At 38.5% G+C, this 27,155-nt stretch overlaps 1 protein-coding gene across 1 annotated transcript in view; it reads left to right on the top strand.

Moving 5' to 3' along the window:
• The first annotated feature begins 3,347 nt into the window (after positions 1 to 3,347).
• Positions 3,348 to 27,155, top strand: part of ZNF704 (zinc finger protein 704) — a 49,279-nt gene continuing 25,471 nt past the window's right edge. The window contains exons 1-2 of the mRNA XM_070942177.1: positions 3,348 to 3,624; positions 18,184 to 18,431. Coding sequence (XP_070798278.1) covers positions 3,349 to 3,624; positions 18,184 to 18,431 — 524 coding nt within the window. The 5' untranslated portion in view covers position 3,348. The remainder of the gene's footprint in view (positions 3,625 to 18,183; positions 18,432 to 27,155) is intronic.

Below are 27,155 nucleotides of genomic sequence, written 5' to 3' on the forward strand. Positions count from 1 at the left end.
AACAGTCTCAGCGTTTATGCCTTTCGTCTTCTAGGCACTGCTATTCGGGCTCTTGTTATTGTAACCTCAGTCCCAGATGTGGCGCCAAAAACTAGTGCACTCTATAAAAGTAACTGACAGCTCAGATGTGTGGCTTAGTGGAGGCCTGGAGAAGTTACACCAATGAGAAGCTGGCTTTTTCACAGAGCCACACATGTTTACAGTCTGCATTCTGCCGGTAGGAGGAACGGTCCAACTGAAAAGCCGTAATGGATTCATAGCAGGAATTAGGATTAATTTTTTTCAAATATCGAACAATCCAATTTCTCTCTTTAAGGAGCTACAACACAGTGAAATAGTTTTGTCAATTGAAATAAAGTCTCATTTGAATGAAATCCTGAATCTGACTGATATGCCATGGAAGTGCACAGGAAATTATGAAAGAGATTTTTTAAAGACAAAAATATCAATTTTCATATTCATATAATTTTTTGCTGAACATGAATTACCTCATGAAAAAGCCAATAATTGTCTATCAGAATATTATTTTGGAACATATTGCATGAATTGCAGCCTGCATGTCACAGAAATATTTATATTATTCTGACAACTATCAAGATATTGATTACTTCTTGTCTGCCCATATACAAATTAAAAAGTCAGGGTTCTCAGAAATTGGAAAATATTCCCACAGTATGCCTTTATCAAATTACAGCTAACTAATGCTGTACCATTATGTCCTGAACCTGATATCTCCAGATGTGTCATAATCCAATGTCTATCATCAAGTCTATATGGTCATGTTGACTAAAATAATGGTAGTTGGAAGTCTGGCCAGTGTCTAGGAAACTGATTTATATTTGTAACTACTGTGTCTTTGAAGTATATGAGCATTGCTTTCATGGAAGTCTCCTATTAAAGGTGTATGAAGGGTCATAAAATATGTATCCATGGATGCAGCACATGGTATCTCAACTAGTGGCCTGTTTATTGAAAGGTAATTCAATTTTGCTCTCAGGTTTACCTGTACCCTCATCTGAAGAATTTTTTTGACTCTGCCAATATTAATATTAATATTAATAGTAGGAATGCTGTTCATTTGGTGCATTTCCTAAATATGACAGATGAATGACAGTATTATGGTTTTAAACATAAGGAAGAATCTATTCTTGTTTGAGTTTGAAGAAAACAGTTCATTGATAAGCATCCAAACAAGTGTAAGAAGTTCTTTGATACATGTACAATGTATTTGCATGCGTGTATGAATATATGAGAGAAACCTAACCTAACCTAACCCTATACTGGAATGAGATGTGGAACATTTAAGGGCTAATGTGATGTGAGGCAAATGTGGCAAAACACACTTCATGTTTCATCTCTCTGAAGTGGTTTAGGGATGGTAAGCAACTATTATCATCCCTATCTTTAATTATCACAAAAACAGAACATTGGGTCTAAAAGCACAATTCAGGAGTGACTTTTGATGTTGTTTTAAAGGACTGAGATTTTTAAGGATGTCAATGTAGCTTGCCTCCAGGAAATCCTCTATTATAGGCGCTCTAGAATGACTTTTAAAATGGTTTGGATTCTATAGTCAATTCTGCAACTATGATCATGTTATAATAGGAATAACAGCTTTTCCTATCTGCGAACTTTTAAACTTTTATACTGATATAAAATATAGATTCTACAAGATTCTACTGGTATAAAATATAGCACCTGGTCATTGTCTATTTGACAAACATTTGGGATAAAAGTGGCAACAGAGCACAGGCTTGTACACTCGCTTGTATCGGGATAAATTTGGCTTTGATATAAAAATACTTAACAAAGCAACACTTCAAAATGAATACATAGGCATGATGTATGTAGGATTGTATAGCAATGGGAAACTGTTTTTTCACATTTTCTTCTTGAGATTTAAAAACAAATAAAGGATTCTCCATCCCATTAACCACGACAAGAGGTGAAAATTCCTTTATCGTAATGATGTAAGTCTGAAAGGTAGAGTTTATTGTGTTGTTTGGTAGAGTTTATTGTGTTGTTTGTTGTGTGGCTTCAATTGCTAAGCACTTTTCTTTGGGGAAGAACGTCAGAGTCATGATTATTCTATTGCAAATGTTTCATATTTAATGGTTGGGCAATAGGATAAATTATTATTTTATTCAACTGACTAATATAATCATTTTTATACACAGGGCAAGAGTGTCACCAGAGGCACATATGATATTGAAATGAGTCAAAAGGTCAAGTATCAAATTAAAAAACAAAAAACACTAGCCCTAAGCAATACAGGCACTGATTTCAGCCCATTAAGAATGGTTAAGGCATCACATTAGAAACAGACTGTCCTGCTTCAGGTACAAAGCCAGCTGTTTACCTAAGGCCAATCACTCTCTCAATCTTAGGAAGCCGGCAATGGCAAATCACTTCTGAAATGCTGCCAAGAAAGCTACAGGGACTTCTGCAGGAAGATGCCAGAAGTCAACACTGACTCGAAGGCACCACCATTGCCCCCAGCGCGCCAAAACCAAAAAAAGTTTAATGGGAACAAGACTGCAAGGCATCGGAATGTCTTGGCGTGTCTTAAATAGCGCTAAAAGAAGAACCTAAGAAGTCGTTACTCGATCAGTGCGATGCCTGCCTGGTCTCCACCAATCTGTCCTAGCAACTCTCATCCCTACCCTAATATGAACGGTGCCCGCAAGTGGCTTTCTCCGCAATTACGGAAGACCTCTCCCGCCTCAGCCCAAACCTGCCTTTGTAATCCGCGCCTCTTATTCCACAGCACGTTGTATTGTTGTCACCACTTGTTGCTTGGGCGCTTCAGGGCACTGGAGAGGCGAGGAAGGCCGTAGCCGGCGCTCCCAGCCCAGCAGTCCCTGAACCTACGCGGGTTAACTAGAGCGGCGGCGGGCAGGCGAAACTGCCGCCGTTTAGCATTTCAGAGGCAGTCGACTCCAGTCCGGGTTTTGGGGCTGAGGACTAGCGAGCCGCAGGGAAAGGCTAGCAAAAGACCCCGCTCTGTCCGTCCACCCAGCTCGCCCGCCCTTTCGCCAACATCTGGGAAGCGGCGCTGACCTGCAGAGGGGAGCTATCCCAGCAAGGTCCCTAAGTCCCCGCCGGGCCAAAGCGCCCGATGGCTGCAACGGCGCGCCCGGCCTTCCTGCCCAGCCCAGCGCATCCGCTGTAAGCGGCGGCGGCGGCTGCACCACCTCTGCTGCCTTGCCGCGAGTGCCTTGGCTGTAGCGGCAATAGCCGCCGCCGCCGCCGCTCCCGCCCCCTCGCTCAGCCTTGCCCACCGCCCAGCGAGCCGAACCGAGCCCACTCCTCCTCGGTGCGGCGCGCTGAGCGGTGCTGGGCGCGGCCATGCAAGCGCGGCGTCTGGCCAAACGCTCCAGTCTGGGCAACCGGCGCTTGAACACGGCGGGGCCGCCCTCGGCCGCGCAGCCTTTCCCGGAATCGGGCGGCCGCGGCATAGCCAAGACCGAGAACTCCTGGAGGCCGCCTCGGCGAGAGGGCTCGGCTGCCGCCCTCGAGGAGGAAGACGAAGAGGAGGACGTGGTGGTGGACGTCGAGGAGGACGACGACGCCGACGAGGCGGAGGAGTTGGCCGGGTCGGGCAAGGGCCACGCGGCCGCCCGGGTAAGCCTGAAGGTGCGTCGCCGTCGCGAGAAAAGCGTCCCCGCCGTCAGAGGCTCCGCCTGGCTCGGTTGTGGGAGGCGGGTGAGGGGCTCGGGGGCTGGGTGGGTCAGTGCGGCAGGTTATTGGGGTGGGGTAGGGGGGGAACCTTCCTTATTGATGACAGCGGGGTCCTTCCTCGGGCAGCCGCTTGGAAGTTGAAGGCAGGGTTAAGTCAGCTCCAAGTTGCAGTCAGGGTTAGAAAAGGGGAGGAGAGCGTGCAAAGAGCAGGAGGCGTCTGAGCATACCTAGAGTGTCTTTGCTGCGCGGAAGATTTAGGAGCCGTTTCCACCCCTCTTTTGTAACAGAAGAGCAGAGCTGCTTGATCCTGTCCTGGTGGTCGGGGGCAGTTGTATCCTTCGCTGATTTTCATTCAGCTAAAATGTCTAGGTCCGGAGAAGGGATTTCTGTGCGAGTCAGGTTGTATAACAATAGGCTTCATATTCAGTATTTATCTTATTTTGAGAAGAAATGATGTTCTGCAAGGCGGGGGCAAGGTGTTCCCATTTTTAATTTTTATATTTCTAAAACGCATGGTCAGTCGAATTTAAACAAGGAAAGAGGATAGAATGACAGGCTGGCTTAACAGTCCTGCAAGGTTGGCATTTGCCTGTTTTGTTCCCCAACTCAGACAGTTAACTCGTGTAGTGCAAATAAAGATGGCTGTTGTTTACAGTATTTTAAAAAAATCAACCCTTTTAACAAAGTCTGTTGTGCCTGATCAGATAATTTATCCACCGGATGATTGCTATGATTAGACCAAAATGGGTGTCCAGAATTAACAATTTTAATGGAATTAAAAAGGCTGGCTGATGGAAGAGGGCAAGATTGGAATGACCATTGGAGAGAATGATAAAAAAAATAGCCGGGATGTGGGCACACACAGCTTTGAAATGCATGCAGCTAAAGCGTATGTTACAGAAACAATAGTAAAGCTTTAAAAGGCCAAGGGGAATGCCAAAAAGGGAAGAAGGTAAAAATGACATCAGCCGGTAGAACTGCTGTAGTGCAGGAAAACCAACTGTATTTAAACGCTGTAGTTCTAATACATGCTTAGGAGTAGTTTGTGTATTACAGCACCCAAAAGGTAACAGTAAGTTCAATAAATCTTACTCTCAAATAAATACAGGTTACATTTTGGGTAGATGCAAAGAACATCTAATATATTCTATGGCATTAAAATAAAAGATATATTAGAAAAGCAAAAGCAATTAAAGCTTGGTTATTGCACGAAAGTTGGTGTGTGAGTGTGTCCATCAGAGAAACAAATCTGTGCAATTTCTGCAGCAAACCTGTGATTTTCTAGCTGGATCAATACTAAGAATTTCCACGGAGCATTTTAAAATCTTCACTATAATTAGATGCAGAAAGATCGGCTAAAGCATAGTTACATATTTTATAATTTAAAATATTAATAAGGATAAATGTATAAAGTATTTTGAAGTAGCAAGCATGACTCTTGAGTCAGCATCATGGATTAAATTTGGCCCCAAATAACTCTGACAGACAAAAGGTTATCTCTTGATCTTATTGATCCAAAGCTCAGTTAAATTGAAGATTCTGATTTTTGGCTTTTAAAACCATAACCTTGAGGTTCTGTTCAGATAATGAACTAAAGTAGTATGCTTAATTATAGCAATAGTTTTCCAGAATGAGTTTTTATTCGGAAAACATCTTTCACTGCTAGTTAACACTAGTTAACATTTTGCTGTTTAGAAATATGCTTAAGGGAAAAAAAAGCTTTCAGTAGTAGGTAACCCTGCTGAATATTTTTTTTAATTTACTTTTTTGTTTTCTTGCATTTTGTTGTGTAATTTTGAGACAAAACATCCTTCAACACATGTTATAGCGATTTGAATTTTATTGTAAAAGAAAAATTGGAATATATAATATATCTTGCTGGCATTTTACAGGGTTTTGATTAATGTATTAAATCTGTTCGCTCATATCTTTAAATTAGCAAAAATTAGAAAATTCAATGTCAGTGAGTTTTGCAAAAATAGGTCAACTTAATTAAAAGTAGAAAGATGGCCTATTGTTACAAGTTTGGTAGATGGCTATATATGATTGCTCATTATGTGATTTTTTTTTTTTACTTACTATTACGAATTTTTTGATGCGTAATAAGTTTATATATGGCATTTAAGAAAATATGCCTTGTTTGTTTTTGGCCTCCATTGTGAGTAGTAAACTAAGGGTCTTTGTTGTTTTTCCTCTAAACTATGAGAAGCTAATATTATAACCAATAATGATTTAGAATAGAATAGAATAGAATAGAATAGAATAGAACAGAATAGAATAGAACAGAACAGAACAGAACAGAATTATTTATTGACCAGGTATGATTGGACATAGGGTACAAATAAGCAATCAAATTATACTAAGAAACAATCAATATAAATCGTAAGGATACAAGCAACAAAGTTACAGTCATGCAGTCATAAGTGGGAGGAGATGGTGATAGGAACGATGAGAAGATTAGTAGTAATAGTAATGCAGACTTAGTGAATAGTTTGACGGTATTGAGGGAATTATTTGTTTAGCAGAGTGATGGTGTTCGGGGAAAAAACTGTTCTTGTGTCTAGTTGTTTTGATGTGCAGTGCTTTTTAGCAAAGTGTGTGAAATTAAGCTCCTGTCTTAAAAGAGCAGTCTAAGACTAAGCATAGCCATGTTATTAAAACTGTAAAGGGACAAGTTGAGAAAAAACACAACCTGTATTTGGCTTCTTCACAGACTTTTCTCAAAGAATTATATTGGTAGTGAATATGCCATATTTTTATGCAAGTTGCTAAATACTTCCTGACACATAGTAGTTGCTTGTGGAGCCAAAACTTTTTGCTGTCATCAAGAATAATCTTGACCAAAACAAGAAGTAACAAAGTTTTTGTGTACAAAAACATTTTTGTGCTAAACTATGTAGCATATAGAAAAGGGTCAGATTTTCATGGTGCAAGAAAGGAAGTAGTTCAGTAAACTTAGTATCCAGTGGAAATGCTGATTTGTCCTAAACTGCTTACAGCAGAATTTCCTCAATATATTTATATACATTTAGGACATTAAAAAAAATAAAGTGGGTATTCTGAGTAAACAACTAGACTACTTAGAGAAAGCTGAAGAAGATATTTGTTAGCAAAAGAACTCGGTGTATGTGTGTGTATATTTTTAACTTCTGGTGATTGGACTAGTTCAGATACTATTTTCTGACATCTGAATTAGAACTAGTAAAAATTTAAAAAATCTATGGAAAAGCGGGGGGTGGGGGGTGGGGGGTGGGGGGGAATAGAAAGATTTTATCTCCATGATGCTTTCCAAAGGCATTCATGGAGAGATCAAAAAAGTTTGAATGGTAATCACAACTGCATGACTGAAACTCCACCCCTTTTGTTTATGAATTAATAAACATACACAAAGTGATAGGGCTTCAGCTGCACAATTACAACACTATCTTGGCTTTTTACCCCTTCAGTTTTACTCCTTCATTACCCCTTGCAGAAGTTCCTGGGGTTTTTCTGATGTACAAAAACCATGTTCTATAGCAAAATTGTTTTTTAGAAATTATTCTGGTTAAAGAAAAGGAAAGGTACAATAAATAGTACTACTTACTTAGTAGAAAAATATACAATTATAGAAATAAAAGCAAGTTCCTATTTTTTTTTTTTTAATTTGATTTATATGCCGCCCTTCTCCGGAGACTCAGGGCGGCTTACAATGCGCTAAGCAATAGCCTTCATCCTTTTTGTATATTTATACAAAGTCAGCTTATTGCCCCCACAACTGGGTCCTCAATTTACCTACCTTAGAAAGGATGGAAGGCTGAGTCAACCTTGAGCCTGGCGAGATTTGAACCTGCAGTAATTGCAGACAGCTGGTCTTAATAACAGGGTGCTTTAGACCACTGTACTACAAAGGCTCCATTACATCCTTTGCCACTAGTTTATAGTAGTAATTTTTACCGCTATCTTACATTTAGGAACTAAATCTTAGTTTCAAGTAACCTGAAAAGAAATGCAAGTAGTTCTCGACTTATGACTACAATTGAGCCCCAAACCTCTGTTGCTAAGCGAAACATTTGTTAAGTGAATTTTGCCCCACTTTAACAACCTTTCTTGCCACAGTTGTTGAATCACTGCAATGTTTAAGCTAGTATGGTAACATGATTGTTAAGTGAATCTGCCTTCCCCATTGACTATGCTTGCAACAAAAGGTGATCACATGACCCCAGGACACTGCAACCTTCATAATATGAGTAAACTGCCAAGCATTTGAATTTTGTTCACATGGCTATAAGGATGCTGCAACTGTCATAAGTGTGAAAAAAGGCCATAAGTCACTTTTTTCAGTGCCATTGTGACTTCAAATGATCACTAAATGAATTGTAAGTCTATATACCAGTGATGGTGAACCCTTTAGACACTGAGTACCTAAACGCGCATGCCCAAAAGGTGTGTGCGCATGCATGCGAATACGCACATGCACCAACATGCATGCGTGCATGCGCCAATGTGGGCATGTGCAGCAGAGACCCAAAGATCAATTGGCGGGTGGGAGGCAGGGCATCCCAACACCAGCAGCGCGGAGCTTCTGTTTCTTCGTTTGCAGGGAAACAGAAGCCCACGAAAGAAATGCCACAGAGATCTGACCTGGGGTGACGGCGCACATGTCAGCAGAGCGGGCTCTGTGTGTCACCTCTGGCACGCATGCCATAGGTTCGCCATCATGGCTATATACCAAACTATATACTGTTTGATAGATGGTGGAATACCATTCAGTGGTGGGTTGCTACCAGTTCGCCCTGGTTCAGGCAAACCAGTTGTAGCGCGGCGGGAGGCTCCACCCACCCGCCTGGATGTCATCAAATACCCTCTGAAGAGGCACGCAAGTAAGCGAAGCAAGTGCGCATGCGCGAGTGAAGCAAGTGTGCATGCGCGAGCGAATCAGTAAGTGAAACCCACCACTGATACCATTCACCATTTATCATAATAGAAAAATGGGAGCAATTAGGGACTAGATTGGGCATATCACTGAAGATCAGTGTTGTTGAATGTGATTATTTTGGGTAGTAAATTGCTTTGAAAGTCTTTCCTGATACACAACATTGCAGAGAGGGGACAGTTTTACTTACAAATAAGTCTCTCTTGAGTTGAGCTTAACCCTCGGTTGATCATGTGATCATGTCTATGTGGTTCTCCTTCTGAAATATGGAAGGGATATATTGCCACTGCTTTTGATTTTTATTTCCCAGCCTAGACTATAGTTTAGATATTTCCTATGATGTCCCTGCCAAGCACTAACCAGGTGTCACTTTCCTTAATTATTTTATGAAGCAACCAAAGTTAGCTGAGGGCTGTAACTAGTTTTCAGATACTTATTTGATATTTTCCCAGAACTGTTAGTTCTGAAAGTACATATCGTAATAGATATGTAGATGTCTTCCTCATTTTGTATGCATATATATAACACAAATACAATATAAAAAACAGTTTGTGTAGAACAGTTACAGTGATTAATTATTTTAGGTACTACTTTTAGATACAACCCTTTTCAGATGCTTTGACCATATTTAATTAATATATTTAATAAAGAATTATTAACAATGTAAAAAATAAAATATAAATTAGGTTGAGTTGCCCCAAATGTAGCAATATATGAAAACTCAGAATACCACTTTTTCTAGCATAGAAAATGGCTTAGGACCTGGGTACTTACGATATTGCCTTCTGCCACCGACGGCCTCCCACTGGCCAATACGCTCGCACAGAGAGGGACTCCTCAGGTGCCGTCAGTCAAACAATGTCGACTGGCGACCCCCAGGGGGAGAGCCTTCTCTGTGGGGGCACCTGCCCTCTGGAATGAACTGCCCCCGGAGATTCGTATGATCCCTGAGCTACGTACCTTTCGCCGTGCCCTTAAGACTCTACTGTTTCAACAGGCTGGGCTGGCTTAAGAATGGATTTTAATGGGTGTTTTAGTTTTTAATATAGGGCCAAATCATTTAATATGTTTTAAACTGTTTTTTAAATTAGATATACATAGATATACATGTTTTTATATGGCTGTACACCACCCTGAGTCCCTCGGAAGAAGGGCGGTATAAAAATGTAAAAAATAAATAAATAAATAAATAAATAAATAAATAAATAAATAAATAAATAGCTAGCATGATGACCACATTGTGGCTCTTTTCATGAATATTGTAGAGATTTACTGGTGAGAGGATTTTTTGATATAATTCTTCTCTTTCAAACTGCTTCATCCTCAGGCAGGCATAAGAAATGAAAGAATATTTAAAAGTGGTTGGTGTTGAAGAAACATTTTAAGAAATATGTACAGAAATTGATTTGTTTTAAAAGAGTCTCTTAGCTGTTTATTGTTTTAATAAAATAGAATATTTCTACAGTTTCCATTGCTATTAGTAAAGATTCACTGTGAAGTATAATCCACAATTACAGAAAGAGTTTATTGGTGCTAGTAAAACAGCTCAGGAAAATCTTGTGATATTTTACATGAAATATTTCTGAAAGACTCATTGTATGTTAAACCCGTACAAACAAATTTCATTCATGTCCATTCTTCAAAACTGTCATTTACCACCAGTCTTGTATCTTAAATTGACTTTGTAATGTTTTTGCTTGGAAGTTTCATTGTCACCTACATTCAACTGAACTGTATCTTCTGAGCTGCATTCTCATTGACTGCCAGCAATTGATCCCCTTTATTAGATAGATGCTTTGTTTTGTCTCAAATATTTCCTTCACTATATAGCCTGTTAGCAATATAAGCCATTTCTTCCAATATGGTGTAACAATAAATAAGAAAATAAATCCAGCAGTTTTTCTCAATTTATGTTATATTTATATTTATGTTTGTGCTTTACTGAAGCTTTGTTTGGAACGCTGTAGCTTTCTTTTGTGTGATTTCCCTTGTCCCAAATTATGGAATTCTTCCCAAAATTCTGTATTCTGAAACCTCAAATCTCAGTTTGTGTAGAGATGAAGGTGGAATATCAAAGACAGACAGGCAATGAATATGGTTTGACTATTCAAGCCCCGGCAAAAAATAGTTGTCAGCTAAAATTATTAGTTCTTTTTATGGACTATGTAGCAAAGCAAATACGTAGAGGCAAAACATCATAGGTTACAATAGAGCATATTTCTTTTATTATTATCATTTTGCACTGTAAGCGACCTGCGGAGTCAAAGACTTCATATTTGATGCTGTATTGGATGGTAAGGAAAAGTAGAACAACTTCATTTTTTATCTAAGATATTCAATCTAGAGCATGGGTGTCCAACTTTTTGGCTTGCCTGGGTTGCCCTGAGTGAAAAAGAATTGTCTTGGGCTGCATTTTTTTTTTTTTATAACTCTATAATCCCTTTTTATTGGGGTGGAGTTGGGGCAAATGAATGGAGCTGAGTGTTTACTGGCCAGATGCCCTTCTTGATGCCAATGTGGAGTTTGCAGCAGAGAAACATCTGTCACTGCCTAGGATTGAACTCTCAACCTTCTGAGTGGGAAGCGAGTGTCTTCAGCTCTAGGCCACCACACTTCTGTCTTGGGCCACATATAATATATATAATATAATTAATGTCTATAAATCACATAATATTGTTAAAATATTGTTATAAGTTTATGTCTTGTGGAGCTGCATTACTAACTGTCTAGAGCCATATGCAACCCATGGGCCACCAGTTGGACACGCCTGGTTTGAAACATTGACACTAAAGATAAAATATTTATTAAATTGAAGGCATTTCATTTCTGTTCTTTCTCTACTTCTGAGTTAGTTATCAGTTATGAAGGTAGAATAGGTGATGGCCATATTTAGTCTAAGACCAGAGCTTACAAATGTGGCAGGGGTGAAATGCTCCCGGTTCAGACCGGATCGCCCGATCCGATAGCGATGGCGGTGGGTGGTTCAGAGAACTGGTAGCAAAAATCCCTGTCCCCCCCCCCATGCCCAGCTGAGCCGATCATCAGAGGCTTTATAAAAAAAAACTTTTAAAAGCATTTTTTTCTACAACCTCTTCTGACGAAAAAATGTTTTTTTAAAAAAAAAAGCCTCTGATGATCGCGCGGCTCAGCTAGGAACGTCAGAGGCTTTTCAAAGCATTTTTTTCTGCAACCTCTTGGCCGAAGAGGTGGTAAAAAAAATGCTTTGAAAAGTCTCTGACGATCGCAGCTGAATTGCCTGATCGTCAGAGAGGCTTTTCAAAGCATTTTTTAAAAAGCCTCTCTGACAATCCCAGCTGAGTTGCCTGATCGGCAGAGGCTTTTCAAAGCATTAGAAAAAAAAGTTGGCCACGCCCACCCAGTTACATTACCCCACCACCACCAAGCCACGCCCACAGAACCGGTAGTAACAAATTTTACATTTCACCACTGAAATGTGGGCTTCTGTTCTGAACATTTCAGGTAAGGATAACTGGAAAAAAATGAAATAGTTATATTAAGCCTATTGAGATTTTGCATGCCAATTTTGTTTTGTATTTTTGTTTTTAGCACTCTGGAAAATAGTGGCACTATACTTCGTGATGTTGAAATCTAGTGACAAAACACTAGTAAAAGAAGCATAGAAAGGCGGGTTCTGCTATATTTGAGTTGTCCATTATGATGAGCATCGTGATGATATTTGAGTTGCTCATCATTTAATGAGAGTTTAGAAGTTTTGTCTTTTAAAACTTTAAGCTTTTGTTCTAAATTTGATTTATTATTTTGGCCCATTTGTTTTATTAACCATCATATTGCATACACAGCTATTCCATCTTAAAGTTGTGCTTATTGTTGTTACAAATGTAACAAAATATTTGCCCTCTCCCATAGAATTAGTAATCTTTTAATGCATCACAACAGCAAAGTCAGTGAATTGTCCAGTAGTACCAAAAGATTACAGGCAGATTTTAAAAGCTTTATTTAAGCAGTACAAGAATCGCACATTCAGTCTTTTAGTCACACAAATCTTATGAATCAAGAAACCTATTTATCATTGACCAAATAACAAAACAGGCATGGGAATTTCAGGAGAGCTTTCTGAACGTACCTTTGATGGAATGGAAGATGGTACTTCCCTGGTTGTGCCCCAACCTGACACTATCAAACCCCCTCAGGAAATGTAAGAAACATTTCAGGATTATCAATTCAAGAATCTTCTGTTCCTTCATAGCCTGGTACATCTTGACATGTTTCTGAACATATTATGCTTAGGTATATACAATATGTCACTTTCAGTGAGTACAATACTCTTTAATGTCTGGCCTTTAATTTACTTACTTCCTGAAACACTGTAACTCATGCGCACATACAGAAGAATGGTGCTTGGTTATAAAGAAAGACTCATAACCTTCAATTCCATGAAACCAAGACCTCAGGTCTCAAGGCACATCAGAAGTTGTAGGCAATACATTTTTTTGCATAGTTTATTTGCCATTATTGATTATTTCACCTGAAATTATTTTGTAAACTTGATAGAAAGTTCTGAAAACTAGCAAAATTACTCAAGATGCATTCAATCATACTTCTCATTCTACCCTGTTTCCCCTAAAATATAAGACATCCCCTGATAATAAGCCCAATCGGACTTTTGAACGCATGCACTAAAATAAGCCCCCCCTGAAAATAAGGCCTCCCCAAAAATATTTAAACACATGCGCAGCTGGTCTCCACCCTTTCCTCTGGTTTCCTCCACGTGCCCCAAAATAATAAGACCTCCCCGAAAATAAGGCTAAGCGCTTATTTCGGGATTCAAAACAATATAAGATAGGGTCTTATTTTCAGGGAAACACGGTAACATATGGTAGGGATTTTACCATATATCATAACAAATTTTAGTAACATGCATAAACATGTTGGCTTTGTTCAGTGTTCTTCTGATTTTTTTGTGCCATCAATTAACATGACTCTCCTCCAGTGGTATATGGTAGAATGCTTGGGACTTACAGTCAAAAAGTGAGTGTTTTTAAGAATTCTCAAAAGTACTTTAACTTGTGAATTCTGTCTCCTGTAATCTGTCTCCTGTAGTGTTTAATGATCTGTGTGTTGAGGTTGGTTACTTCTTGAAGGACAATGGCTGTGTTTAATATCTAGAGTAGGCCTGAAGCCACAGAGTGGGTGGACCCAAATCACAAGTATGGGGATGGCAGGATTTGAAGATGGGATTGAGAAATTTTCTTTAATGTTTAACTGTGGCGCGCCTAACTCATACTAACACTTCATTTTGTTCCCATTCTCAAAGCGATTAGAAACTATGCTTCCAGTTTACAGCACCCCTGTTCTGACGGGCCTCTGAGGGCTGTGTGCAGGTCTCAGAACATTTCTCTCTCTTGTAGTGAATTGAACCAGGAAGGCAAAAACACATAAATTGCAAAGTCTGAGAATATTTAGTGTTGAACCATTTCTTGCAATCATGATACTAGATTTGGACCAAGAGCTAATAATATAACTTTAAGACATGTGGACTTCAAGTTTCAGAAACTTCCCAGCCAGTAGGAGTTGAAATCAACACAACAAAATTGCCAAGTTTGGAGGGAAAAAAAACCTGCACTGAACTATTTTAGCCCAAATCAAGCTGACTTGTTTTTTTGTCATCTAATATCTCTTGACTGTAACCCTCTTAATGTGAATAAGAAATTGAGTGCACTATCCCAGCATGTAGCAAAATATGTGCATCTGCATTATAAAAAGTAGCAGCATAATCCCAAGTGACATTGCTGCTTAAGGACGATAGTAAATGATCCTCCTCCCATCCTGCAATCCACAAATCTTGGCCCGGATCCTAAATATGTACAAATCTGGCTTTAAAAGGGCATTATATTTCCATTCAAAAAATAAATAAAACCTGTTGGAAATCAGGCTCTACTCATGGTGCTTTCTTTGCAGATCTGTGTAGGTTTTTTTGACAACAATATAGAAGTTGTTTATGATTGCCTTATTTCAGGCAACTTTCCTAAAAAGGTAGGAAAAGTTAGGAAAAAGCTAAGAGGGCAGGGATAAATAACAGCTGGACTACATTGTGTTGAATTAATTCATGAGAAATTATTTGTGCCAGTTGAATGAATTCAAGTCACCCAAGACAGGATAGGTAATATGAGTTAAAAGGAAACCATGAGAGGAGAAGTTGCTGCTATATCCCATCACCGTCGACTTGATGCATCTGCCTTAAGTTATTTCAATACATTAACAATATAGATTTTATTTATCAAATGTATTGCCTGCCCATCTTTACACATGGTAAATCTGGGCAGCTTACAACATTAAGAGGATAAAATTAAATAAAACCTATTCACAATACAAACAAAACGCAATAAAAATATAAATACTCAACTTGTAACTTTGAACAGTCAGTCACTAAATGAATGGCTGTAAGTAGAGGACTATAGTATTACATAGATAAGCCTTCAGATCTGGAACAAGCCCTGATAATATTGATATTTGAAGCAGAATTTCTGAAAACATGGTTTTGAAAATATTTATTAAGTGATTTACATAATTCAAAAGCATACTTTAATGTTAACTTATTTTCAAATATGGTGAGCATATGAAATAAATTTGGTTTGGGAAACATAATGGATTTCACAAGGCTTTTGAACATATACAGCGCTGTGGTGGGTACATTAGCACAGCGCACTAGACGACAAATTGACTAACTTTTTTTAGCCTAGATATAACCTATTGCATAAGGTTAGTTTATAATTCAGCATATCATGTAACAGCTAGGTTAATGTATCATGAAATAGTAGCTGATTGAAGTACTTAAGCGGGCAACTGTCTTTAACCAATTAATTGTGCTGCTATCCAAACACTGATTAATTTCTTTTTGTGGTATTTTGCATGTCCCAAAAAAATGGATCCCTGATTATGTATAAAAATAAATATTATGCTTTCTGAAAGATAGACACAGCTAGCTAACCACCATTAGGAAGACATCTTATACAAAGCTGTGTTAAATCATTATCTAGTTACCCAGATTTAGTGAATTGTCTCAGAATTAGCATCAAGTTTCTGCAGAGCTAAGTAGTTGAAAATCAGCTTCTCTGTCAAACAACTTCTCTTCTGCCATTTTTCCTTCAAACATGTTCATGATTATTCAGTGAAAGTTTTACTTCTGAAAATAGAGTTTATTTAATATTATGAGCCTTTTGCTTTACAATATAGGAGAAATATGTTTTATTAGTCTTGTGTCATCTGGCTGTATATAAAAAGATAAAAAGCTTGGAAATCATTTATATTCTTAAATAATTGTTCTAGTTTTATTTATGAAACAGCTGCTGGATTTTTAAAATATTTTTAAATAGTTTTTGCTTGTAATCTTTAGATGTGCATATAGGGACTTCTATAGTGTTTTATCATATAGAAATTAATGCATCTTTCTGTATTGCGTACCCTTCTTTTAACTACCAGATCTTCAAAAATGAATCTAAACCTGATTGTAACTTCAATTATCTAGTACATTATTCTGCTGTTTGGAGAATGTAAAGCACTATGAACTTTCCCTTCAGTCCAGCTCTGCAAACAAATACTTAAAAGAAGATACAGTACTTTCAAGTCAGTTGCCCAAAATCTGGAAGGCAAAGAAATTGACAAATTATCCCCAAGCTCCTAAACTCACAAAACTGAAGTACATGCAGTTTTTCATGATGAGAAAGTTTTAGTTATAAATACCAGTATATAGAGCCTCGGTGGTGCAGTGGACTAAGTGCTGTTAAGTGCTAGCACTTAGCTGCCAGCTGCCTGCAATTAGTGCGAGTTCAAATCTCACCAGGCTCAAGGTTGACTCAGCCTTCCATTCTTTAGAGGTAGGTAAATTGAGGACCCGGATTGTGGGGGCAATAAGCCTCCGCTTAGGGGGCGGCCGAAAGTCCTAATAAGCAGGTATATACATAAAAGTATGCAGGCTATTGCTATAATGCATTGTAAGCCACCCTGCGTCTATGGAGAAGGGCGGCATATAAATTGGACTAATAAAAATAAAAAAATAAAATAAAAAATAGTTAACATGAAGTCCAATTTTAAAAGAAATTTTGGGAAAGAAAGAAAAAAGAGACTTATCAGTGAACATATTCACTTTCAAATAAACCAGATCTACATAATCATTGTTGATTAAATTTGTTTGCCGCCTGGACTGGTGATCTCAGAGCACAAGCAGAATCCCATGTGGTAAAATAACCTGAGAAAAGGGATGTTTGAACTTTTAATTAGACATGAAGAAAACTCAGTATTAGCGTTCATTTGTTTCAGATTAGCAAAATCTCCTATGAGCTTTATTTATTTGCTTGCTTTCAAAAAATTATATAAGCACCAATCCTATGGGACTGAATCGTATATAACAATGTACTTCTCTTGAAATACTGTGCATAATAACATTCAAAAGTAAACCCAAAGATGATTTTTCAAGAGGCAACTGGACTTTCTGGTTTTTCTTTGAAATGTTTCACTTCTCATCCAAGAAGCTTCTTCAGCTCTGACTGGATGATGGGGAATGGAAGGATTTACTATACTCCTTGCAGACAGCCAAAAAACCCCCAGAAAGTCCAGTTGCCTCTTGAAAAAGCACCTTTGGGACAACCAGGACATGGATGACTGAGAATCTCCATATATGTTCAAAAGTAAAATAATAAATTAAGATGGAATTCTCAACCTCTACAGCTCGGCATGAAAACCACTATCTTGTTTTATAAGAAAGGTTTTGGGTAGGTTCCTGAAAATTAGGAATGAGGGCCTGATGGTATCTTCAAGTGCAACAGTTTCCAGAAATTGTGTTACCTTCAAAAAATCCTGCCTTCTGACTCACATTCCTCTGAATCTCAAGTGTAAGGGGAAGTTGTGATGGTGGTGGAGGTAGTAAAAGATCTTAATGAGGGCCTCTCTACATGTCCCAACTGGCCAGGGAGGATCATTTTGGATAAGGCGGTGCCTTCTTTGTCTAGTACGGAAGAAAATATCTTCTGAATATTTTCAAAAATATTTTCAAAAATATAGAAAGCTGATTAAAATTGTTTAGAAGCTTCTCCTACCTGTCTAATGACTCCATAGTTACATCATAAATGAAATATAAACAGAAAATTAGACAGTTTCTTTCTTTGCTAAAAAGTTGTTTTTAGTGGCAAGGTATCCTGTTCAAGCTTCATTACGGAAATATTTTTACTATAGCAAGTACTGTTCTGGTATCAAAATATGCTGGCCACAGCTTTGGCCAACAGCGTTGATTTTTACAAGAAAGATCTATTACACACCCTAATTTTGTAAGTACAGTAAAAAAAATTTCCCCAAATTTGCAATAACATTTATTTATTTGCTTTATGTGACCACCCATCTCACATATGTGACTCTAGGCAGGTTACAGTACTGTAAATAAAACAAATAAAATACATAATATAAAATAAAAACACAGAGAAACTGAGCATCACAAAATAACCATCAACAAAGTCAATCACATATCCAGTTCCCCAGGTCAGGGCTAAAACCCAGTCTGCTCACTCTTTTAAAATGAATTGTGAGAAATCTAATAATGTATGTATTTTATTTTTCAGGTAACCAGCATAAAGCGTGAAATGACCTTTGCAGCATTTCAAAAGGAAGACCTAAAAAGTGATCTAAATCAAAAACATTCAGATCAGCAATTTTTTGTGTTGGCTATGAAGGAAGAAGATTCAAAAACAGCAGACACCAAAAAATTTGGCAGAATTCATGATCATGAAAAAGAAAATACTCGTTCTATCTGTCTTCTTGAACAGAAGCGCAAAGTTGTATCTTCAAACATTGATGTGCCTCCTACAAGGTATAGAAATTTAAAAAGTAGAAAAGGAAAGAAAATTGATAAAATTCTGAGTTTATTTTGTGTTTTTCTTTCTGTTGTTTCAGCATTAAATAATTCAGATTCAGGTCATTCTTGATTTATTACCACAATTGAGCCCAACATTTCTATTGCTAAGCAAGGCAGTTGTTAAGTGAATCATGTCCTGTTTTACAACCTTTTTCCCATGGTTGTTAAGAAAATTGTTACAATTGTTTAATGAATCATACAGTCATTAAGTGAATATTTTTCACCCATTGACATTGCTTTTCAGAAACTCCCTAGGAAGGTTGCAAATGACAGTCGCAGGACCTTGGGATGCTGCAAATCATTGCATATACATGCTTGTTGCAAAGCATCCGAAGTTTGATCCTGTGACTGTGGAGATGCTACAACAGTCGTAAATGTGTGAATTGGTCATAAGTCACTTTTTTTCAATACCGTTGTAACTTTGAACAGTCATTAAATAAATGGCTACAAGTTGAAAACTTAACAGTTTTGGCCGGCAAAGTGCTGCAGGAGGCATCCGTCCTGTCTCTCCCCCACCCCACTGGTCTGCGAAGAAGAACTACAATGTTGATCCAACCCTTGAAGAAATCCAGTTTGACACCCCTGCTATAGGAGATACAGATTTATTGGGCAACCTTTAGTGCATCTGGTCTATGTCAAACAGGAATAAATAACTGTTGTAATTTTTAGTCCAATCTTCTCTTACATTATGTGAGGAATAAATAATGGGAAATCATTAATAAAAATAGCTGTAGTTAAGCATATTAAGCAATGGCCTTCTACATGCATCGCAGGCAGGGAAACTCCCTAGACTCATGTTGTTCAAGTTGTTCTCCAGATGTCTCAATTACAGACCCTTCATTCTGCATTCTGGTGCAGAAATAGAACAAGGAATTGGGAAAAGCTACTAGTTCAAGGCCCATTTCAATTGCATAATTTAATATATCATATAAAGTCAGAATTCCCCTGATCTGATTTTGGTTTCCTATGGCTTTCCTGTTTGGGTAAAGTAGAATACTTTTTTAAAAATATCTAAACTGGGCATATGAAGAATGGGCAATGTGAGCAGACAGCTCATTTTTAAAGCCATGGTTTATTAGAATAAAATATAATATCGGAATCTAATTAGGTGCAACAGTGTGATAAATGGAAAACCTTTTTCTGGAAAACTATCATAAATTGCAGTCATGTGACAACGAGTCACTGCAAACAGCCATAAATATGGGCCGGTTGCCGATCATGCAAAATGCAGTCATGTGACCACAGAGGGAGAGGTTAGAACTTTGAAATCGAGTCGTAAGTCTTGGAAGGGAGGGTTCTGTCAGAACTTCAAAAGATCACTAAGTGACCAGTTGTAAATCGAGGATTATACATACTTGCGTTGGGGCATTCACAAAAGATTGTGAAAATATGCTAAACATACATTATATGTATGTTGCTACTGAAGACATTCTGTGTGTTCTCCGATGGAGGCACTTTCTGTAGTATGCATAGAGACTCATTTCTCAGAATTTGTATTGGTTGTCTCCTATGAAGTTGGTGTAAAAGCAAACACGGTGGCATTTTTGGAAATGATATTCTCACTCACTCATCTACTCACTGCTAAAAAGACGTGAGCGATTTGAAGCCTTGATATTTCACCATTAAACACTTAGAGGTGTGAAATCTCTTAGTGATTTATAATGACATATCACTGAAAGGGGTCATGTTGCTCATCAAGCATAATGCCCCACTCAGAGCAAAAAAAAAAATATCATACATTTATTTTAGCCCTTTAATAAAATTTGCTAATTAGAAAGATGCTACCAGACTCCTCTTGATTTTTTTCTAAATGAAATGAAGAAATTTAGATGTTAAATGTGTGTCTGTGTAAAATAGGAGAGTGTGTATAAAAAAGATGTATGCGCACATATAAAAGAAATACAAAATCTTAAAAGTAGAGTAATAAAGACTGTTTGTTAAAAAAATATAGGCTTTGTACCTGAATTGCAGTGATGCAAAGAAATTTTTAGAGGTTTTAAGTACCCAGTACAGTAGATGATTTGGAAGCTATTTAGGGGTTTGTGTGAATTAGTCTGAGGAATGTGTTTTATTTGTTTTCAGGGCTTATAGGCTACTTCAGTTAGCTGACTCTGAGTAGTATGAAATTCCTCAGTTATGTAACTGAGATTAAAACATTATGAATTAAATTAAAAAGCATTTTTGGTATTATAACACCAATAGACATATGCAGAAGACTAAAATAAATTCCTCCTCAGAAGGGATCATGGTAGTTGTAAGATCCGGTGGGCAGACATAACAGTAGTGAAGCAGTCTGCATGCCTTGATGAAACAGCCAGTGAAGGACTCCTTGGTGCTCTCTGAGTTTGGTTGTTTTCTTGCAGCCGTTTCATTACCCCAAACTAGGTAACATCATCAGCATGTAGTTTTATTTTTATTATTATTTTATTAATCATATTTCTATGCCGCCCACTCTCCGAGAACTCTGGGCAGCTTACACCAAAGACAGTATACTAAATAGCATATTGCCCCCAACAATCTGGGTCCTCATTTTACCCACCTCGGAAGGATGGAAGGCTGAGTTAACCTTGAGCCGGTGAGATTTGATCCGCTGATCTGCTGAACTAGCAGTCAGCTGAAGTAGCTGTAATACTGCACCCTAACCACTGCGCCACCTCGGCTCTATCTTTTCATTAACTCAGTTTGGTTAATGAACCAAACCTAGTTTGGTTAATGAAATGTCTGCAAGAAAACAACCAAGTTCAGAGAGCACTAAGGACCCCACATTTCAACCTTGAGCTAAAAATATTCTCCTTTTTTTGATAAAACAGCCAAATGTCCATATTTCCTGAAGGCCAGGTAGGAAGAGGGCATTTCAATGTCAGGGCCTATACTGTTCTATAGGAAGGGGAAGCACCTAGAAGACATAATTCCATGGCAGTTGGCAGTTTGATCAAAGAGGCATGTAAGGAGCCTTCTCTGCTAGATTGTATTGAGTGGGCAGATGTTGCTAAGTGAAGGCAGTCGTATAAGAAAGCCTGGTCTGAACTGCTTTAAAAAGTGACAACAGCACCTTGATTTCTACCCAAAGCCAAAAGTCAACCAATGCAGTATAAGTGTTATGTGGGTATCACAAGATACACCCATAACTATTTGAGCCACTCCGTTCTGGGCCAGTTGTGGCTTATAAATGCTCTTCAATGGCAGCTATATATGAAACACATTGCAATAGTTCAGTCAAAGAGTGACTAAGGTGTGAATGACAGTGAATAACATTTCCTGTCCAGGAAGGATCACAGATCTCACACAAGGCCAAAACTCTCTTGACCAGAATTCCCAATTACTCCTTGAGCAGAAGCTGTGACTGCAAGTGAACCCTCAAGTTGTGAAGCATTCTGTTTGAGGCAGTGCAACTTCACATTGGCTAACAAGAATCATACTGGAATTAATAGGTCTTCAAACTGGACATCCTTAATATTTCAGTCCTCGAGATAGACAGATGATATCTCATTCAGAAGCATCTGTACTCTTCCTATCTTGCTTCAAAGTCCAATTTAAGAGTATCACAGAGAAAAACTGTCCTATGTTGATTACTAAATAGGCGGTTTATATCAGATCCACCAGATGGCACTAGAGAGTGTTTACAACTTTGATATACAAAAGGGATTATTTCATAAAAAGAGAAACAAAATGCATATTTTATCATATACAATCTACTTAGTTGAATTTATTCAGTTTCATACACTTGAGTTTCAAAATAGTTATCAAAATAATATTCTTCCAGATCTGTAACATTTTTCCATGAATAAGATTGATGATACAACTGAAGTCCTCAGTTTTTTCAAGTACCCTGAACAATGCAAACATTTTCAAAATATGCATATATATGTTATGTGTATACTTCTAGAAGAGTGAAGTTGTTTTTGGCAGCAATAAAGAGAATTGTACATAAATGTCCTTTTAAATTTTTACTCTTTTTTTTCTACTAGTCAAGCTAAGACATTCAGTGTTCTGGAAGTACCGTATTTTTCAGAGTATAAGGTGCACCGGCGTATACGCACCTTAGTTTTTGCGGAAGAAAATAAGAAAACAGATGATTGCCAGGTGGATCAGTCTCCTGGAATACCCCCTATCAGCTGTTCCCAGAGGTGAATTTTAGCAACAGGTTCCTTGGTTGTGAGCTCTATGCCTTGCTTTTTTTTTATTTTTTTCCTGCCTCTGAAAGTTCTAAAACTCCGTTTCAGAAAAAACTTTCTTTTCTTGCCTCTGAAAGCCTCCGAAACAGAGCTTCAGAAAAAAAGCCTCTGAAGCTCTGTTTGGGGGCTTCTTTTCTGAAGCTTTGTTTCTGATGCTTTTTTCAGCCTCTGAAACCTCCATTTGAGAAGCTGGGCGGGGCTACATTCAGCGTATAAGACGCAGCCAGAATTTTACCCTCTTTTTTGGGGGGAAAAAGGTGCGTCTTATACTCCAAAAAATACAGTAATTTGTGATTTGTTGGAGATAGCGATAAAAGATCTGAAACTATTTACAACAACATTTAAAATTCTTCTTAATTATTCATCGTTTAAAAAAATTCATGGGCAGAAGTTTTATTGGTGCTAGAATCTTCATGTTGTAACAACTAGTGTATGTTAGAAGTGTAGTCTTGTCAAAGTTGTCAAAGATGTTGTGGGTTCTCCATCACTGGATAGATAGATTGATTGATTGATTGATTCGATTTATATGCCGCCCTTTTCCGGAGACTCAGGGCAGCTTACAATGCGTTAAGCAATAGCCTTCATACTTTTGTATATACCTGCTTAGTAGGGCTTTTGGCTCCCCCTAAGCGGTGTCCTTTTTTATATAAAGTCAGCTTATTGCCCCCACAAACCAGGTCCTCATTTTACCTACCTTGAAAGGATGGAAGGCTGAGTCAACCTTGAGCCTAGTGAGATTTGAATTTGCAGTAATTGCAGGCAGCTGGTGTTACTTAACAGTGCTTTAGTCTGCTGCGCCACCAAGGCTCTTGGTAAAAAAGAATTTACAAAAGAGAGTTTAAAAAGAGAATGAACAGCCATCTGTCAGAAATGGTATAGGGCCATGATGGCGAACCTATGGCATGGGTGCCATAGGTGGCACACAGAGCCATTTTGCTGGGCACGCAAGTGTTGCCCTAGCTCAGCACCAGCGCGCATGCATGCACCGGCCAACTGATTTTCAGGCCTTCCGGTCCCACCGGAGGTCGGGAAACTGGCTGTTTCTGGCCTCTGGAAGGCTTCGGGGGGGATGGGGAAGGCTGATTTTGCCTTCCCCAGGCTCCTAGAAAGGGGAAGGGGAAAAACAGGCCTACTGGGCCCATCGTGCCATTGCGTGACAAAAGCAGGGGGAAATGGGGGGGTCGCATGCGCGGGAAGGTGGGGCGCCTTGAATTATGGATGTGGGCACATGCACCCGCGACACCCCCCACTCTCCCCGCTTTTGGCACACAACGACAAAAAGGTTAGCCATCACTGGTATAGGGTCTCCTGCTTGAGCAAGAGATTGGGCTAGAAGGCCTTCAAGGTCCCCTCCAACTCTATCATTTTATGTTTTAAAGATAGAGGCCTCTGGCTAGATGCTGTCTGATTTTGACGTAATCAGGCTAGGGAAGACAGGTGGAAAGTCCTCAGCATAGCTATTGAAAAGGGAGACATTGTAAATCAGGAGTGTCTATGGCTACAGTGCAGTCCTCTAAGGCATCAGGGACTGGTTTCATAGAAGACAATTTTTTCATGGACTGGGAGGGATAGTTTCGGTGTCTCTTGTTTGCTCGCCTCCTTCTGTGTGGCCCAGTTCCTAAGAAGCATGGACTGCTACCAGTCTGTGGTCCATATTTTGGAGATGCCTGCTTTAATCAACTGGAAGGTTAGAATGTGTTTCTAGCAATGCCACTAGAAGATATCAAACTTTTACTTTTTGTCCAATTTTGTCCTTTGAAGGAAGGTATTGGAACAAAAGATCAACCCCTCCATTTCTAACCATAAACCCTTTAGTTTTCCAAAAGACCCCCAAATTATGCCCTTGGAATTCATTTGCAAAAAATGGTCAAATTTTAGAATTCAATTTGAGCCAGGGAGAATGAATTACGTTTGAGAATGGTGTCTTTCCCATTCCTATTCCCACAAATTTTAAGGAAAAGGAATGACAATGCCAAAATCCAGCCATTTCATTGCCAAATTTTGCAGGTTAGTTTGTGGATTTTAACAAACCCATACAGCCAGTAAATTGCCTATTCCCATTGTAAATAGATTATGAGTCCTTTATCTTGATAGAAAGTAGTGAAACTCATTGTTCAAGATGCCTTACTTGCAGTTATTTTTTATATAAATTTATGTCTAATAATTTTTTACATTTAGAATAAGCTGTGTAATCAAAAGCAGAGATTTATTTAAGGCATACCCAAGAAGTTCACATTGTAGAGAGAACCAACCATAGTAAACCTTGTAAAGGAAAATATGGTTGTAAAGTTAAGTTTTGCTATTGCCATTCCTGTCCTTATTCTCTAACACCTGTTTTATTGCACAAGATTAGCTAGCTATGCAGCAGCAAAACATCTGAAATATCTGAGCACCGATTCTGTTTTACCTAAGTTTAAAGAATCCTTCAGATCATGCTTAGTTACTAGTGATCAAATAGATGTATCCATGTGGTCCTGTAATGGGGCAGAATATATAAATGATTCTAAATGAATACATGAAGTTAATGTTGACATTATAATAGTGAAATGGTTTTCTACTTCTTTCTTCCTGGATTTTTTTAAAAACTAGATAGTCTAAACCAGGGGTGAAATGCTCCCGGTTCGGACCGGATCCCCTGATCCGGTAGCGATGGAGGCGGGTGGTTCGGAGAACTGGTAGCAAAAATCCCTGCCTCACCCCATACCCAGCTGAGCCGCACAATCATCAGAGGCTTTTTTTTTTACTTTTAAAAGCGTTATTTCTACAACCTCTTCGGCCGAAAAAAATGCTTTTAAAAGTAAAAAAAAAAACCTCTGATGATCACGCGGCTCAGCTGGGATTGTCAAAGGCTTTTAAAACCATTTTTTCTACAACCTCTGAAGAGGTTGTAGAAAAAATGTTTTTAAAAGCCTCTGATGATCCCAGCTGAGTTGCCTGATCGGCAGAGGCTTTTTTTCTTTTAAATGCCTCTGACGATCAGGCAACTCAGCTTGGATCGTCAGAGGCATTTAAAAGAAAAAAGCCTCTGCCGATCAGGCAATTCAGCTGGGATCGTCAACCTCTTCAGAGGTTGTAGAAAAAATCCTTTTAAAAGCCTCTGATAATCCCAGATGAGTTGCCTGATCAGCAGAGGCTTTTTTTCTTTTAAATGCCTCTGACGATCAGGCAACTCAGCTTGGATTGTCAGAGGCATTTAAAAGAAAAAAGCCTCTGACGATCAGGCAATTCAGCTGGGATTGTCAACCTCTTCAGAGGTTGTAGAAAAAATGCTTTTAAAAGCCTCTGATAATCCCAGCTGAGTTGCCTAATCGGCAGAGGCTTTTTTCTTTTAAATGCCTCTGACGATCCCAGCTGAGTTGCCTGATCAGCAGAGGCATTTAAAAGAAAAAAAGTCTCTGCCGATCAGGCAACTCAGCTGGGATCGTCAGAGCCTTTTGAAAGCATTTTTTACAACGTCTTCGTTGAAGAAGTTGTAGAAAAAATGGTTTTAAAAGTAAAAAAAAAAATGGCCATGCCCACCCAGTCACATCCCCCCCAAGCCACACCCACAGAACTGGTAGTAACAAATTTTAGATTTCAACACTGGTCTAAACCAACATTAGGATTTCTTAGTGGTTTTCATTCAAATTCTAACCAGATTTAACTCTAGTTAGTTATTTCAAGACCATCCAAGGAGTTTAGGCTAAGTTAAATATACAGTAGATCACAATTTCTTCCTGAATTCTGTTATTTGCTTACGTCAGCCTTTGGCTTTTTAAAGAGCACTGAATTAAATAATAATAATTCAGCAGGAGTTTTCGAATGTAGAAGCTGCCACAATAAAGTTTGAGTGTATCGTTTCTCTTACTGAATGCTCAAGTTCCATCTGAGCAACTTCTACTTGTTTAGTAGTTTTGTCACATAGCAACTTTGAATGAGTATTTGAAAGTCTCAAGCAACTAATATGTGTAAAAGAAAAGGAGAAGTGACAGTGCAAAGAATCCAGCTTGAATGTACTTTGAGCTAATTCAGTTCATTTTGGGTGTGTGAAATATAGATTACCAATAGAGTAAATTAGGAAAGAAATTAATTTATCCAGATACATTGGTTTAAATGACCTATGTTAACTCTGCATCAAAAGAAAACTATACATTAGTAAATACAGTATGTTTCATATATTATCTCAGAATCGTAATGCTATCAAGGGGCACAGCTCCATATTCAAAGAAAGGGAAGAATGTAGTGGTTTTTTTCTAATTACTATTTCTGTCCTGTTACTGTCCTGATAAAATACACTAAAATACTTCTTCAAATGGAATGGACTTGCAGATATGGTACTTAATTAAACACAGTCCACGGCATCCATATGAGCAAATGTTGCATATTTTACTGGTGGTGTTTCAGAATGGTCTCTGAATAACAGTAATCAGGTTTGAAAAGGAAGGTGCTATTAAGGATGCCTGCCAAAAAGCATAATACTATTTGCTAGATTAAAAACGGTGACACCTGCTAGCCAGTGTCTATC

Source organism: Pituophis catenifer, unplaced genomic scaffold (assembly GCF_029215685.1).
Source record: "Pituophis catenifer annectens isolate HBS135680 unplaced genomic scaffold, rPitCat1.0.hap2 SCAF_3, whole genome shotgun sequence".
In the NCBI taxonomy this organism is placed as follows: Eukaryota; Metazoa; Chordata; class Lepidosauria; order Squamata; family Colubridae; genus Pituophis; species Pituophis catenifer.